At 49.8% G+C, this 18,155-nt stretch overlaps 1 protein-coding gene across 1 annotated transcript in view; it reads left to right on the forward strand.

Moving 5' to 3' along the window:
• Positions 1–17,635, forward strand: part of brsk2a (BR serine/threonine kinase 2a) — a gene marked incomplete at both ends in the record, with an annotated part of 201,978 nt that extends 184,343 nt beyond the window's left edge. Inside the window, 7 exons of the mRNA XM_080001763.1 lie at positions 6,275–6,335; positions 9,931–10,138; positions 10,296–10,344; positions 11,548–11,671; positions 12,912–13,092; positions 13,871–13,960; positions 17,448–17,635. Coding sequence (XP_079857889.1) covers positions 6,275–6,335; positions 9,931–10,138; positions 10,296–10,344; positions 11,548–11,671; positions 12,912–13,092; positions 13,871–13,960; positions 17,448–17,635 — 901 coding nt within the window. The remainder of the gene's footprint in view (positions 1–6,274; positions 6,336–9,930; positions 10,139–10,295; positions 10,345–11,547; positions 11,672–12,911; positions 13,093–13,870; positions 13,961–17,447) is intronic.
• Between the last annotated feature and the right edge of the window lie 520 nt (positions 17,636–18,155).

An 18,155-nucleotide genomic window follows, 5' to 3' on the forward strand; every position in this document is an offset into this window, starting at 1 on the left:
TTATTTTGCATCGTTTGAGTTTGGCCGTCTGGGCTCTACTGCTCATCACTCCCGGTGAGGTGCACAGCACACATAGGCATGCTTGATATATTGGAGTGATGAGCTTGAATCCCCCCCACTGAGTAGAGCCCAACAGGTGGATGCAGGAGAGGTGGAGGCAGCAAAGTAGCTAGAGCAGGAAGGATTTGCTGCTTGAATGGTCCGGCCCATAAGGGGGTGGAAGCGCGTGGCGCCGTCAAGTTGTCTGACGGAACCAGCTCTGCAAGCGAGACATCATCATTTTTTAGGGGTTTTTACATTTGATATTTTTATTTTATTTTATGGAAAACAACAAAATGGCAATATAGAAAAAAATATAACAATTTTTGATATAAATAAATGCAATAAACCCAAAAAATAGCAATAAATAATATAAATAAACAAGAAAATGTTGCCTAAAAATGAACAATAAACAGTACAAATAATCCAAAAAAAAAACACTCAAAAAGTGCAGGAAATTGGAATTTTCGGGCTTCAAAGCAGAGTGGATGAACAATACAAATACAGTATATGCAGAAAGGTTCTGCTCTTGGTGGCTTCCTCCGGTATGGCTGTTGGTGTTTTGGGGGCTTTCAGTCAGCAGTCTGTATATCTCGTCATCCATCTTTCTTTCTAGTCGTTCCTCCTGCGCTGGCTGGTCAGCGGGTGGAAACACGTCTGTGAGTCTGGAACTTTCGGTTTGTTTGAACTTTTTCTCTGGCTTTTATCACAACCCCCTCATGCATCTTTGATTATGTTTGAGCTTCTTTTTCTGTGTGTGTGTGTGTGTGTGTGTGTGTGTGTGTGTGTGTGTGTGTGTGTGTGTGTGTGTGTGTGTGTGTGCGTGCGTGCGTGCGTGCGTGCGTGTGTGCGTGTGTGCGTGTGTGCGCGAGTGCGCGAGTGTGCACATGCATGTGTGTGCGTGACTGCATACACGTGTACACGTCCATACGCGGCAGAATTGAGCCCCAAAGATTTTGGGCAAAAAAAAAAAAATGAAATAAAAAAATCCCTCTGAACCTAACCTTATCTCTCCCGAGCTGCAAACTTTTGTTGACAGCGCTCGCAGAGCCTCAGATCAGAGCGCGTCAGCGGGAAGAACGGCTTTGAAACACGTGTTTTGACAGGATGCGGCTCCGATAGCAGAGAGAGAGAGAGAGAGAGAGAGAGAGAGAGAGAGAGAGAGAACCCGAACCCCCTCAATCCCTTTCGTGCGTTTTTACCTCCTGTGTCCAGTTCGGGAGGTCAGAATCAAAACAATTTCAAAGCGTACTTGAAGATAGGAACATTTAGAAAATACGCAATAAACCGAAAAATGACCAATAAAAATAGAAATAGAAATAAACCTGACGGAAAACAGTAAACGGAATAATTAACTGAATGGATGTGAGACCGAGGTGCAAATAGATTTATTAACCTAAAATTGAACAATAAACAATCAAAATGAACCTCATCATAAACTAGAAAAATAAACAAAAAAAAAAAAAGAACAATATAAATCTGGCAATGTACAATATACCTGGTGAAAATAATAAAAAATACCCCCCAAAAAAAAAGAATAAACAAGAAAATTTGGCAACATACACTAAACCTAATGATAAACTACAATAACAATAAAATAAAGGCAGCAATACACGGGGTCCAGTTCATTCCTTCTAGGTATGTGTTACAGTTTTTTGTTCTTTGTTACTAAATTCACAATTTCTTCATTCCTGAAGAACAGAGTTTTTCTATGAGATAGGAAAAGCGCCGTGGTATTTCTGTGAGTAGTTACCATTGCACCGCTTCTGTTTGGGGAGGTGTTGGGTCCCATTCGACAAGCGCAGACCACATCCGCCCAACAACCACGACCGCCCTACGTCGCTCCGCCAGACTCCAACCAGGAAGCCAGCGATGAAGGGCCACTTTGTGTCGAAGATATTTTCACAGTGGGCTCGCCGGACCGGCGCCAGTGCTGAGAGATGGCCGGGAGCGGTGCTATCTACCGAGCTTTGGAGCCTACCATGTCTACCTCGGGGTCCTGGTTTGTTTCAGGACTGAGCCAGTTGTGGTCATGGCTGACATGCGGGCAGGACCCCTAAACCTAAAAGTAATGGAAAAAAAACACCATTATAAACCTGTATAAAATTAATAAAAATAAATAATAATATAAAAAAAATAATACATTTCAAAAAATTTAAAGATAAAATAAAATAAAATAAACCTCAGATATTAAAAAGAAACAACGCAGCTCTGTATCAAGTTGGAATCAGGTTCTAATCCTATAATATATACGCCAAAGTCATCGCACAAGAGATTTAACATACAGAGGACTACACACGAATCCCATTTTATTATAAATACCGGGAAAATGTCTGGGGGAAAAAAAAACTGACGGCACAAAAAAATATCACAGATTTAATTTCTAAACCGTAACGAGGTGCCAGAAGAAATGAGGGGAGGTTAATGATATGTAAATGAAATATGGGAAAGTGCTGCAGTGTGAAGAATAGAATATCAATTGATTTTCTTTTTACAGTTCTGCTCTAGTTGCTTCACGCTGCTCCCGCACGTCGGGGCTCCGGATCGGAGTCGGTGTTAATAATTCAGGCTTTGATGCTAATTATTGACTTTAATTTATTTAAGAGGCTCAAATAAGTCAAAAAATAAAACACCTCTCACGCCGATCTCGGCGGCGGCGGGAACCGACGGAGATCTTAATGCGTTTAGAACTTTTCCGGGGGGGCCCCCGACCCGAGCGGAGAAATATTGGAATATATATGTCGGGCGCGCAGGGAGTCGTCAGAGCGGGGGAAAGTGAATGATTGTGGACGAGGGAGTGGTTTGATTTGTATGAAATGAAAATGAAAATCAACTTTTTCATCCGAGCTGCTCCTAGTGGGGGCTTGCATTAAAGGTGTGTTTACATGCACAGGAAAGTTCTGATTTCATCCTGAATACACTTGAATACACCTGAAACACTTTATTCTTAATATCTGATCCGCATAAAGCCCGATTGACAGACCCAGATTATTCAATCATATTCCACTCAACTGTATTTCAAAATATATTTAAAAAAAATATATTATTTCAATTATTTCATTTTTCATTATTTCAAATAGAATATATTTAAAAAAAAAAGGTGCCAAACCGAAACGGTGACATTCCCAGGAAGGTCCCGGGTAAAAATGCATGTACACGCCACTTCATCCGCTCCTGATTGCGTTATTTTTATCCCTGCAACCAGATACTCAAACGCCCCATTCAAAATACCCTCTCACTCTGATTATTCGCCTTCTTTTATTCGGTGTGTGCACGCAGACGTACCGAATGTCTCTCGGCCTCGTCCATCGCGCCGGGTTGAGTTTTCGTGCGGCGCGGGGGCTGTGACGTCCCAGGTGCTCTCATCCGAGCCCCGTCTCCCAAAGTGAACCCTTATTAGCGAACGTTTGATTGGATGGGCTCCGGCGGCGGCGGCCATTGGTCACACGCTGAGATGACGGGGGCTCATTCCAAAATAGGCTTTGGGAAAAATTAGCTCAAAGACTAATGGATATTAGAAAATCTGGAGTCTCTCGCGCCCCGATGTACGTTTTGATCTTGTCTCTTGCTTGATCTCCTAACAACAGGCCTTGTTGTGATTAGATGGATGACAAATGATCGGCTGGCTTTGTGCGCTGTTCACTACAAATAAAGCTCTTGTCAAAAATAATTCATCGCTCCTTCGCAGCGAGCCTGAGGCTCTGACAGCTCATTACTGTACAGCATAACCATCTGTACCATTAGCTTTAAAGAACTCCTGATCCAACATTCGCAGATGCAGAGCGCCTGGGACAATATGCTTGTAATGACCAGAGGGCACAGTGCTCGGGCTGTGCTCACAGGAGGACGCACTTGGCTACGTGCGACATCCACATGTTTACGGTATTCGAACAGCTGTAGGCCTGTTTGACTGAAGGTATGCATGTCAATGACAGCATTGGCCTGGTTATCTTTCCTCTGTGACGATGAAAGTACGCGTTTGTTGGTATGTGTGTGTATCCAGAGTTGAGTTATTTTCAGTCAGTAGAAGCTTTGTTGGTACAGTACAGGCCCTGGCCGGGACGTAATGGCTGCTATCTCTATCTAGCACGGGCGTATTATGTGCTAAATGCACATACAAGGCGCTATGTGCACGTACTATGTGTTACTGCACTTACTATGTAAATGGTAAATGGCGCTTTTCAAATCATACGACTCAAAGAGCATTACAGTGCAAACCTCACAATCACCCATTCACACACACATCTGTACATGGACGGCGGCGGCAGCCTTGCAGGGCGCGCACCAGCTCTTTGAGAGCCGTTTACGGCTTTGTTATAGTCGCCTTAAGCGAGCCACGCTGCTCGTGGCGCATGCACTACCAGAGAGCACGAGCATTTTATGGTTGACGCGTAGCCGTGGAGGTGCCGTGACGCTATCCTCCTGAATATCCTCCTGATGTTCCCTGTGCACAAACCACCACGGGAACCGGAAAGAACTGCTGTAAACATTACGAAGAAGTCCTTAAGGGAAGGATCTCAACAACTAGGAAAGAGCAGGACAATTATAATAGAAAGTGTTGAATGTATGTGTATTTATTGTAGTCAGTGCAGGGGTTTTTAGTCTTGATTTTGTGCAAATTATTGGTGTAAACATGGGTTAGGCACTAAAATAGTCCAAATCTTTGGACAGGGACAGCGCTAATTCCTTCCGTGATATCTGTTTATTTTTTTGTGATCAGGCAGTGATGGATTGTACAGATTGTACCTGCGTACATCTTTGCACAACCTTCCCTCAGAACGTGTCCATCTTGAATTACCTGAAGCGCATGGTGTGGAGTTCCAAAAAATCGGGAGGCGCACGCCCTCGCGAAAAAAAACCCGCGAGTGCCACAATGAAGTCATTTATGACTTCGACACTAAGCGACACTACGGCTGCGGTGACTATGAACCAAGCTTTCGGGGGGTTAAGTGCCTTGCTCAAGGATGTGAAAGAGAGTTAAGAGAGTGATGGAGAAAGTGTCCCAATTACGCACAGTGCTTGTCTCGTTCCGTAAGGAAACGGGGTAAAATAATATCACCTACATCTGGTTGGCGCCGCCGATAGCGCCTGGGTTGGCACCGTCAGAACACGGGCGCCCGTCGCTGGCGTGTGGCCGGCATCGTCCATACCCGCGGAGAGGGAGACAGGTGCGCAAATTGCGCTCTCCGCGGCGCCCCCTCGGCATGGCGCCCTCAGCCGCCCGCCTGTGTCGCTTACTGTAAAGGAAGAGCCGGCCCTGATCTTAATGCTCCACTCCTCTCTGACATGAACAACATCGTAGACCTTTTCTGAACACATCTTTTCATCTTTTAAAGACGACTGTGTGGTGCGGACCTGACCATACGTTGAAAAACGTGAAAGAGAGACAAAGACATTGAGGGAGGGGGCGACATTAGGTTGAAGGACAACGAGAGACAGTGTTGTGACAATAAGCGAGCAGCTGGTGTCTGTTGCAGTGTTGACAGCCGCTGTGTCCGTGTGTGTGTGTGTGTGCGTGCGTGCGTGCGTGCGTGTGTGTGTTTCTGATTTGTGTGTGTGTGTGTGTGTGTGTGTGTGTGTGTGTGCGTGTGTGATCGCGTGCGTGATTGCGTACACGTGTTCGTCCATTATTGAGACAGATTGCACTGCGTCCTTCATCTCTGTGTGGCTCTCCAGATTAGGGGTTATTGACGGCATCTGCGAAAAACAATAAAAAAAAAAATACATGATAATGGAAACCAGTGTTATTATGTTCCCAGTTCATTTAGCCCTTGAGATATCCGCTACGGAGGCAAAGAAAAGCCCCGAGAAGCGCGACGCGTTGCATCGATCAGCGAACTTTATGGAGCGGACGCTAATTCTATTTAGCAATCTGTGCAAACATTTTGCTAAACGGTGGTTCAGGTCGTAACTGTTCAAAATCGGCGCTGGTGTTGTGTGTCCTCATGTTTGCTGTGAATTGCCTTTTTCTGTGTTTTCTGAGCTTCATTGTGTTAATAAGTGCTCAGTGGCGAACCCTCATGCTCGGTGTGACGCTAGTCGCCAGCCGCTAGCCGCTATTTGTGCTTATTGCTTAATCTCCTTTCTTTTCCCCTGAACGTTGCTACACTAATACCCTCATGTGGTTTCAAAAAACAGTCAATCCTAATATTTTGTGTGTGCGTGTGTGTGTGTGTGTGTGTGTGTGTGTGTGTGTGTGTGTGTGTGTGTGTGTGTGTGTGTGTGTGTGTCCCAGGTCACGGTCCATCAGTGGAGCCTCCTCCGGCCTCTCCACCAGCCCCCTCAGCAGCCCACGGGTAAGCCTCGCCTTCCATTGGACGCACACTCCAGTCATCCCCGATCCATTTCTCAGGACCTCTCAGGACCCCGCCGCTGCCATGCCGTGGCGTTATTGCTATCCCTGTTCATGTCACCTGTGTGAGAAATAAATGAAGTCACTGCGGCCGGATCGCTGGAGCCGCTGACCTTTAACATAGCTGCCACCAGATACGACACAAACACGCGCCGAAAGCAATATTACACGACAACGATCAGCCACAACGTTAAAACCACCTCCTTCCCCCTCCTGCCGCCAAAACAGCTCTGACCCGTGGAGGCATGGACTCCAGAAGACGTCTGAAGGTGGTATCTGGCACCAAGAGGTTAGCAGCAGATCCTTTAAGTCCTGTAAGTTGCGAGGTGGGGCCCCCATGGATCAGGCTTGTTGTTCCAGCACATCCCACAGACGCTCGATCGGATTGAGATCTGGGGAATTTGGAGGCCAAGTCAACACCTTCAACTCTTTGTCATGTTCCTCAAACCATTCCTGAACAATTTTTGCAGTGTGGCGAGCGCATTATCCTGCTGAAAGAGGCCACTTCCATCAGGGAATACCACTGTCATGAAGGGGTGTACAGTACTTGGTCTGCAACAATGTTCAGGTAGGTTGAACGTGTCAAAGTAACATCCACATAAATGCCAGGACCCAAGGTTTCCCAGCAGAACATCGCCCAGGGCATCACACTGCCTCCACCGGCTTCTTCCCATAGTGCATCCTGGTGCCATCTCTTCCCCAGGCAAACAACGCACACCCAGCCATCCACATGATGTTAAAGAAGACGGGATTCATCAGACCAGGCCACCTTCTTCCCCTGCTCCATGGTCCAGTTCTGATGCTCACGGGCTGATTGTAGGCGCTTTAGCCAGTGGACAGGGGTCAGCATGGACACTCTGACCGGTCTGCGGCTACGCAGCCCCATACCCAACTTTTCAGCAATTTGTGCTACAGTAGCTCTTCTGTGGGATGGGACCAGACGGGCTAGACCTCGCTCCCCACATGCATCAACGAGCCTGGGGCGCCCATGATCCTGTGGCTGGTTCACAAGACCTGTCGTGTTGGAGATGCTCTGACCCAGTGGTCTATCCATCACAATTTGGTCCTTGTCAAAGTCTCTCAGATTCTTACTCTTGCCCATTTTTCCAGCTTCCAACACATCAACTTCAAGAACTGACTGTTCACTTGCTGCCTAATATCACCCTGACAGTAGCCATTGGAACAAGATGATCAATGTTATTCACTTCACCTGTCAGTGGTTTTATTGTTGTGGCTGATCGGTTTATTGCTCTCTGAAAATGCAATATTGTTTGCCGTTTCACCGCATTATGAGTCGAGAGATAAAGGGTCTTTGTCAAGCCCTTACGGTTAAGACCGTGTGGCATTTCCGAGGAGGATCAGCTACAATCTGCCGCCGTGCTATTCATATCCGGTGTTAGATGAGTTTTTTACATGCGGCCCGAGTGGCTCTCCTTGGGATGCTTCTCTTAGCCTCGCACAAAAGGATGCGACATCACGCGGCAGCGTCTCCCGTATCTCCCTCCAACCGTTCCCTCCCTCTTATTATCCGTACTTTCTATTTCGTGTGGCCCTGAGCTCCGCAGAAATCCGGCTCAGGAAACACTTTGAAAAATCCTACTTCCCCCCGCGCTTGCAGCGAGGGGCCTCGGAGTAAAACGTTTCCAGCTGACTAGTCTGAGAAGGCTCCAGATTAGCCGGGATCCGGAGACGGAGCTCCTGCACGCCGCACAGATTCTCTCACACAGCGGCTGATCTGGAAGGGAAATTGATTCCTGAAATCCACCCAAAGCCGTGAATTATTTTCCTTCGCGGGAGATCCAATGTGAGGGAAGTGTTGTGGGCGGGCGCGGGGGGGGGGGGGGGGGGGGCTTTTTCCAGAAGCAGCAAGGTGTGGAGGCGTCCAAATTGATCTCCGCAAACTTCGGGGGAATTTTTTTAATCCCGGGAAAGTGCGATTTTAGCATTTCAAAACAATAGAGGGGGAATAAACGCCCTTCATTTCAATCTCTAGTTTACTCGTGCTCCAACTGGACAGCACATTTCACGGCATTTATACTGGAAGCCTTTTCACCACCTTTACTGTAATTTCACCCCAGTTTAGATTCGTTTATTTTTCAAGTGGAGACATTTTGTCCACTTGAAAAATAAACAAATGGTAAAAACGGTAAGGGATGGATCCGTGTCCAATTTCCTCTCAAGTACAAAATTGTCAATGAAATCACAGGTAAACTATGGAACTCATTTTCTCGGTTTGTCAACTTGACAGCTTTGGCTGCAGGGGTGTCCTGCACATCCGGTTTAAATTGGAGACCTCCTCTAACTATGGTGCGATGGGAGTGTCCCTCCAGTGATGACCTAGCGTGAGATCTGACAGATTCGGGTGATGTTTTATTTATTGGGGGCAACGCGCCGCCCACTGTGGAAAGCGACGTCGACACACCCCTCGCCCCTTTCACCGCCGGCCTAATGTCTCTGTGCGTGTGACTGCCTGCCTTGTTCTCTTCTCGCACACTCCATCTTCTCTTACGTCACTATGTTAACATCTGGATCTTTTATGCATTTTATGTCTTGTGTCCTTGTGCTGCTGTTATTGTCTGACCTTTAATTTGTGTGTTTTTGTTTTTTTTTGTTTGTTTTTTTTTTATCTTAATTTGTCAGGCCCAACCGTCTAAATGCATGTTTTATCTTTTCTTTTGTCTTTCTTTTCATGTCCTCCTCTCTCCTGTGTGTTGGTGTGTGTGTGTGTGTGTGTGTGTGTGTGTGTGTGTGTGCGTGTGTGCGTGTGTGCGCGTGCGCGCGTGTGTGCGCGTGCGTGCGTGCATCTTGTCCGCCTCTGTACTCATTGGCTTTGGGCTGTTTGTTTGTTTGTGGCGTGTTTGTTCTGCCACCCTGTTTTGTCCTGTGGTGTTTGCTTCCCCGTGTGTGTGCCTGTGTTTTCGCTTCTCCCTCCACCTGCCTTGGCTGCACCGCGCGTTGTCTCCTCGCTTTGTGTCGCACGCCTGTAGCCTGTCAGGAAGTTCTGTGCACCCCCCCTGTCCCCGGAGCCGTCACAGTCCCCGAACACCAGCCCCTGCCCTTCCCCTGAACCCCTCGCCAACCGCGCCGGGCCTCGCATCTCTACCCCCAACTCGCTCAGTCCCAACAGCGAGCCCTTCCCAGTGGCCCTCAACAAGACCCAGACCCTCCCCGCCAAGCCCAAAGTGGCCCCTAAGCCCCTCCATGCCACCCGCTCCAACCCGCTCCCAGATGCTGGCCCGGACCCCTCGTCCATGGCCAAATCGGAGCCCTCGACCCCCTGCCAGCCCCCCTCGCAGCTGCCCTCAGTCTCGGCGGCCCCCGCCGCTGCCGCTTCCTCTCCCTCCTCCCCCTCAGGCCCTAGCGTGCCCCTCCCCAGCGGCCCCCAGGTGAGGCGCCCGCCCCTCGCCGCCCACCCCTGCTTGGTCCCCACGCCCTTCGGCCCCGCCGTGCCGCTGTCGCCCATACGGCTGCACCACTTCCACCCGGTAGCTCCTTCCTCGGTCACTGACCACCGACCCAAATCTATCCCCCTCATACAGGTCACACCCCACCCCTCCCCCCGAGGCAGCCCCCTCCCCACCCCCAAGGGCACCCCGGTGCACACGCCCAAGGAGAGCCCCGCCGGGACCCCGACTCCCACGCCGCCCCCCAGCCCGTCCATCGGAGGCATGCCCTGGAGAACACGCCTCAACTCCATCAAGAACAGCTTCTTGGGCTCGCCGCGCTTCCACCGCAGGAAACTACAGGGTACCGTGACCTTTGATGTAAAACAAAACAAAAAACAAACCGACACATTTATTCAATGTGGCGTCGAGAAACTGCTTTCCTGCGATCATGAAGTCTTTGCTTTACGGCACCTGCGTTGTCCGTCACACTGTCTTTCATTTGACCTGTATCTCCCCAGTTCCCACGCAAGAAGAGATGTCCAGCCTCACGCCAGAGTCTTCCCCAGAGTGAGTCTCTTTTTAAGCCTCCATTTTGAAACGCCTGAACATTTCGGTGCCTCCACCGCCAGTCAGTCAGCCAGGCAGTCAAAGAGGATATCTCCTCATAGTGTGGTGTTTTGGATCTGCCATGAATGTTTTATGGTGTTAGTTCCAGTTAAAGTAACATGAAGTTGTTTTTTTTAGTTTGGAGAAATGGGGCCACTGCAGGAGCCAGTAAGCTGGTTACTAGGGAGCAAAGCCATTATGGATGATTTCACAAAGCTCCTGGGGGCCTGGTAGCTCAAGGCTGGCCTAAAAACAAGCGCCTACGCTGCTGTGTGGCCGATTTGGCCAAATCCTAGGAAGGACAACCTGGCTGGGAAGGGAGGAATATTTGAAACGCCCACCATTAGCCGCAGATGGGCCTGGAGCACAGGTGGACACACCACCAGCAGCTGAACAATGCTGGCCTGGATGTCCTACCTGACGTCATTGGGTTAAACTGCAGCACGAAACGCGAAAGGGCTTATTCCAGAGTCCCTTTTTTTCTGGAGTTAGTGATTTCTTGTAAAGTAGTGCAAAATTGTGTAGCATGTTCAGCCTTCACACAAAATTTGAATATTATGTGAAATATTAATGAGCCAAAAAATGTAATCAGAGTCCATATGGCTTGTTAGCGGGAACAGGTACAACTGGGCTGAGGCCAGTAGTGAATTCATCTTCTTTTGGCCCTTCTGGCTGCAAAAACTCTGTTCTCAGCTTGATTACCCTTCCACCGCACACACACACACACACACACACACACGCAGGCATGCACACACGCATGCACGCACACACACACACACACACACACACACACACACACACACACACACACACGAATACACAAAGTGGCACAGCAGCAAAATGTCAGAAAACTTTCCTTCTCCACAGTTTGGGAGCATTTCACCAGAGGCAACCTCCATTTGTTGCCTTTTATCTGCAAAAACAGAAATAATGTAAAAAGCAGCACCTCCTCTCCGCTCCTTCTCTCTCTCTCACTCTGCATTTCTGCATAACAGCTCGGCCACTTTTGCTCCAAATCAAATGGATTGATGAATGTAGACGTGTATAAGCTTTTAGGGAGAGACAAATAAGGAAAAAAAACAAACCGGGAGGGAGGAGTGGTGGGGTGACTATGCGGCTGGTGGTAGAATAGGAGGAAGTAACAACCCGTGTTCCGTCCCACAGACTTGCCAAAAAATCCTGGTTTGGTAACTTCATCAGCCTGGAAAAGGAGGAGCAGATCTTCATCGTCATCAGGGACAAGCCTCTCAGCTCCATCAAGGCAGACATTGTCCACGCCTTCCTCTCTGTACGTACTCCGCCGCCGCTCTACTCCCACTCCCCACGCAACTGCGGCCCCTGGCGGAGGACTTTCTGCCTATTCCCGACGGGAGCGGCGGTTGTCTTTGCCGCGGGGCAGGCGGGCTCCCTCTCCCACTCCGCCGAGTGTTTGCTAACATGCATCTGATTTATGTATGCGCTCGGCAAAGCTCGTGTTCAGCTCTTCGTGGCTGCTGCGCTCACTTGAGGTCAATAGAAAATCAACACGGAGCGCTGATCATTAGCATATAGATGCTTTACTCTCAATGTCTTGTATTGAACGTCTGTGTGTGTGTGTGTGTGTGTGTGTGTGTGTGTGTGTGTGTGTGTGTGTGTGTGTGTGTGTGTGTGTGTGTGTGTGTGTGCTTGTGGGGGTCCGTCTTTTTCAAGTGCTTAAGTGTGTACAGCACAAAAAAATAGATTGAGAAATGGATTGTATCAGTGTTGTGTGTGTGTGTGTGTGGGGGGGGGGGCTGGGTGGCGCTGCACATAGGTGTGTAGGTGTGTATACCTGTATCTGAAAGAGCATGTGCACCTTCACAACATGGAGGTATTAACTCAAGCACAAATGGCTGCCGCTTACATGGGGATCGCAGACGGCGTGCGCACAGAAAGCTGTTTAACGGCGCCGCCAGGGCGGTGTTTAGCAAACCTAATAGAACAGAGCTTATCCTCGCCCCCGAATTGATTTAACAAAGTCTAAGCAAATGCAAAGTCTGCCACCGCGAGTCATTGTCAAAGGCGTCCCCCCCCCCCCCACATCCGGGCAGGTCGTTTTTTTTTCTCCTGCTCTGTGCGATGGGGTATCCCAGTCGGGCGCAGATTGGCACGTGAATGCGCAGCGTTACAGCCGCGCTCGGCGCGCACCCATTAATGGAATGTCAAACCCCCTTCTCCGCACTTCGACTGGAACGTGACAATTTCCCCGAGCGTCACCTGTTCGCCAGGCGTACAAATGCATTTGGGCGGTGGCGGAGGGAGGGAGTCGGATGTTGTGTCGGGCGACTTTAAGATTACATTAGCTGGAGTACCCCCCTCCCCGTCACGCATGGCAGTTCGCTCGGGTATTAATGTCCTCGGAGTCTCACACAGGATATTTTAACAAGGGTTCGCTCGACTTCCCCCCACACACACACACACACACTCACACACACACACACTCGCTCACCTTTTAATTCTTCTTTCTTCCGCCCATGTTTTTTTTTTTTTTTTTTTTTTTTTCCTGCCAGATTCCCAGCCTGAGCCACAGCGTGATCTCGCAAACCAGTTTCCGGGCGGAATACAAGTCCACGGCGGGGCCCACGGTCTTTCAGAAGCCAGTCAAGTTCCAGGTGGACATCACCTACACGGAGAGCACGGCCGCCACCAAGGAGAACGGCATCTACTCCGTCACCTTCACCCTGCTCTCAGGTGTGGACACGCGCACACACACACACACACACACACACACACACACACACACACACACACACACACACACACACACAAGCGTGTGGGGACATAGTGGTACAGGGGTCACCCAGAAAAACCTTGTTACCTAAATTTATTTGGGATGATGGGACGCTTGTAGATTCAAGGATATGCAGGAGATGCATATAAAATATTTTTCTATTTTAAAACACCATTAAAGCGCCCTTTTTATGAGGACACTAACTCATGAGGACAAAATGACGAGATTACGAGGACTCCAAATGTGATGATCCCAACGTCCTATTAATGGCTGTTTAAAACTTTAAACCCTTTAAAACCATATATGCACACACATACACATACGCACACACACGCGCACGCACACACACACGCGCACGCACACACAGGGGGGGCCAGTGGGACTGAAATAGCGTATAATGCAGGCTATTTGGAGCCTGCTGGCTTTCATTGTTTTTGTCTTTGACCAGGTGTGCAGCTGGGGTCCACACCCTGCGTCCTCCTGAGTTCTCTTCTCTTCTCTTCTCACATCCCACCATCTCACACCATGTCCTCCTCTCTCCTCCACCCAGTCTGCTTTTGTCACTCTTTTCTTCCTCCTGTTCCCATCCTGTGTGTAGTGTGCTGCTGTGCAACATGACATTCATGTGTATTCTGATACAACTCGGAGTGCCAGTCGTTGACAAGCGTGTGTGCGTGTGTGCGTGTGTGTGTGTGTGTGTGTGTGTGTGTGTGTGTGTGTGTGTGTGTGTGTGTCTAGGACCCAGCCGGCGCTTCAAGCGGGTGGTGGAGACGATTCAGAGCCAGTTGTTAAGCACACACGACCAGCCTGGAGTCCAGCAGCTGTCTGGTGAGTAAAACAAGACCCCTTCACCTCACGCTCACCTCACCTCACCATTTCCAGACCCCCTCACCCAAAACCTTCAGCGCCCATCCACCACCCTCTCCTCTACCTCCCAAAAAGCTCTCCTCCTGCGCCATTTGCACCCGGGAGGGCATTCAGACTCGACTCCGGCCTGGAGCAAACTCCGTCGCCCCGGCATCGCAGATCAGAACGGAGGTTTGTGCGAGCTGACCCCTGATCTGTGCTTAAGGGCAACCGCTATACCTACGAGGCTGATACAAGCACGGCTTGTTACCATGGCAACACCGATGCAGCGCCGTGGCAGGCTCACAGCTCCCACTCCCACAATGCACTGCATCCACAGTGACAACCGCCCAACCCGGCAAGCCACGTAGGCTGTGCCTGTACGATAGGACCCCCTGTGGTGCAGTTGTTCCGGTGACCTTTTTCCATCGCTGTACTGCTTCAACCGGCTTAACCCGCCTCCCATGAAACGGAGAAGGTGCGTGAGCCCACGGCACTGTACTGACCGTTGCCCAATTCCACGGACAAATAGTGTCACAGCAAAGCAGGTCAAATGTCATCACTGCCTCCACACTCTGACCTTTGAACTTTGATATATGACCCCTACAAGCGTCAGGGGGACCTCCTCCGCCCTTCTTCTCTGGGTTGTGAGTCCACACGACGTTCTCTTTTTTTCCCACGACACCAAAACGGAATGTACACAACAAAGGGAGGTGTGGGAGTGGCCTCTCTCTCCACCTCCCCCGGTATCTTCTCATCTCCACCTGCTTTTCTTGTGAGTCACGATGCTGTTAGTCTACACTCCATCCTCATAGCAACACCGCCACCTGTTGGAGAAAAGAGGGAAAGCATCCAACCGTCATTGAACCAGTCATTGGGAAGTTGAGCCTTTTTTTTCACCTGCGGCAACGTTTTTTTTCCACATTTTTGCCCCCGCCCTCCTCCAATAATGGTCCCTATGATCTTTATCTTCATCTATGATAATTGTCTGAACGAGTCAAGTTAATCAACTGATAAACTTCGAGGCGACTGCAGAGACCTCCGCACTCGCCGTGAGACTCTCAGGTATATTGCGCGTCCGACTTTACTCAGCGGCTATAACACTGATCTTCATTCAATCCCGTGTGAGCCGAGCTATAATTAAAAAAAAAAAAAAAAACCCCCGTTGTTAAATCCTACTTTTCCAGCCCTCCTCATTCTTCTTTCTTTTCCCTCCTGACCTCCCGAAGAGGCTCCGGTGCGAATGAAAAAGGCGGGCCGTCGGCGATTAAGGGAAGGACGTGACGTCGCATAACAGCGGCCGACAAAACAAAGGACTTCATCGACTCCGGTCATTATGTCCCTTAATCACCAGGAGCGCCGGTCCTGCGAAAGGACAGCTTAGTGGAACAATAAAGGAGCGGAAGAATGGAAGAGGAGCGAGACCGTAGAAGAGGGGAAGGGGCGTCCTTCAGGGGCGGGCGGGATTCGAGTAGTTAGGTTTCATGTCCTTTTAATGTCCCCCCCACACCAAAGTGTACCAACTTACGGGGAGAGAAGAGGGACAAAACGGGGCCGTTATTCGCATTTTAACAGAAGGGGGGAATTAGGAAGGGGTGTGCCGCAGCCGTTATCCAACTGGAGTATGAAGTCAGCTGTGGCACGTTTGTACATGAACACACGCACGCGCGCACACACACACACACACACACACACACACACACATTAGAACGTCACCACCAACAATGGCGCCCATTTTCCTCATTCATGATCCAGTCCTAAACTCCGTCCCTGTCTCACTCCAGGCAGCCAGTCCTCCTGCACACTGGCAGCGCAACCTTTCTTCTCTGGCCAAGCGTTGGAGGCTTTTCCACACAGAGCGGCCATAAGTGAGATTGCAATTGAAACGTCATCCAACACTTTTAACAACCGGCGATACACAGCTACTCGGGGGCCATGTGCGCACAACGCTGTGCCCACGACGTCACTTTTCGTCCGCGTGACCCAACCCTACAAACGTCTGTTGATCTGCCGAGTATTGAGGAACAGCGGTTTAAGTGACCGATCGTTCCCCGCAGATATGGCCGCATGCACAACATTAAGACGAGGAACGTCGGCTCTTTTTCGTTTGCGCCGCTTCTAGTGTTTGCTGTCCCCGCGCCCGCCCCCCGACGAGGCAGGGGGGCCATTAAGACCCCCATAAAAAAGAAAATCATGTTTAGCTGAAGATCATTTGCTTCCCTGCTGCAGTCTGTTGAGTCAGCATGCGTATACTGGACCGCGCGCGCACACACACACATGCGCGCACGCACATACGCAGACGCGCGCACACACACACACACACACACACACACACACACACACACACACACACACACACACGCACACACACACACGCACAAACATACAAACACACACACACACACACACACACACACACACAGGCATACATGCACACACGCACAAACATACACACACAGACACATAGACGCACACGCACACACGCGCGCACACACACCTAACACACGCACACACAAACACACACACACACAGGTTGTGTTGTGCATATAGAAACAGCAAAGTATAGACAGCATTGGTTTTATTTCCAGGTCGTTGCCCTGTTGTGTGGAAGGAGATCCGTTGCTAGGTTGCTCCTTGGTTGCTCGGTTGCCATAGCGTGCAATGGATACACAACGGGGAGACGCCTGTGTTTCCTCTGTCCAGGTTTATAGCAACAACTTCACCTCTGATCCAAGCCAGCGTGGCAGCCGGTCTCCGTGATGCCTGGTCGGTGTCCGAGGGCATCGTTCCGAATTCCAAAACACGACACACCAAATGTTTATTTGCGTTTGCGACTTCTTCTTATCTTTGTCTGCTATAAAGATACCGTGTGTCCTTCTTTTGTACGTCTTTACAACTTGCCGGTCCTCCGACTGTAGAGTCGCCACACAGTTCACAGACGAATGGAGCTTCTGCGGATGCTGTGGATCAGGAGTTTGGCAATTTCTTTTGAGCTCGGAGACCCCTTTAAAAACCACATTCAATCTGACCCCCTCTAGGTCAAAAGAAGAAGTATTTTTGCCCCCATGTGTTGAGTGTTTGGCACCCGTTTCTTTGTCTGAATGGGTTCTATTTTCATGGAAGAGGGAGCAAGGTTTTAAGCTCATAATACGTGAGAATAGTCACGGATTTCGTTGGGAAGTATATTCCAGTGAACCTGAGTCCTGAGCCTGGTGAACAGTATTTAGTAGGAGGTCCTGCAATCCCTTGTTGGCTTTGCCAGCAGGTCCGATCCTCACCTTCTCCGCCCTTTTTACCCCTTCTCTACCTCTTGTGAACCCTATCGCTCAATGATTGTTGATCTCTCTCTCTCTCTCTCTCTCTCTCTCTCTCTCTCTCTCTCCTTTTAACCTCATCCCCTTATCTCCCCCCCTCGGTCCGTATACCTCAGCAACCCATTGAGTAACACGCAAACGGCTTCTTTCATCAGACGAGAAGAACGGCCAGGTGCCCTACCACCCGGCCGCTCCCTCCTCCAAGCACTGCCCCGCGCCCCTGCACGTCCGGAGGCACGAGCCGGAATCGAACGACACCAAATGCCCCCACCCGTCCTCCGCCGCCGGCCGAGACCGGGTCAAGCTGGCGCTGGCGTCCGTGAGGACGTTGGAGGAGACTTAGGCCACGGCAGATCCCAGGACCCAGAATCCAATCCCAGTATCAGTGTCACTAACCGCACAGAGAGAGAGTATTATATCCCAAAGCAGATAGATGTACAGGATATGACCATATATGGACTTTTTGTATTGAGAGAAAATGACTTTATATAGATAGAAATATATTGAGAGAGGAGGGTATTTTACAAGCAGTGTGCTGCACCCACTGGCCCCTCGACACACACACACACACACACACACACACACCATCTCGGTCATTCCATCCTCCACCTCCATCCATCCCCTCCACCCGTCCTACACCCTGACGGCGCCTGTTCTTCTTTTTGTTGCTGCTAACCCGTGTGGTGATGACCTCCCTTGTTTTCCCCCCAAAATACCAGGAATCATCCAGAAAACCTATTAGGTCCCGCGTCCCACCCAGCACTTCTCTGCTCCAGCCCCCAACCCTGCAAAACCCCACCTCCACCCTCCCTCCCTCCCGGCTGTCCCCGGCTTCAAAAAGCCTCCACCTTCTTCCGGCCCTT

This window comes from Zeus faber (genome assembly GCF_960531495.2).
Source record: "Zeus faber genome assembly, chromosome: 6".
Classification (NCBI taxonomy): Eukaryota; Metazoa; Chordata; class Actinopteri; order Zeiformes; family Zeidae; genus Zeus; species Zeus faber.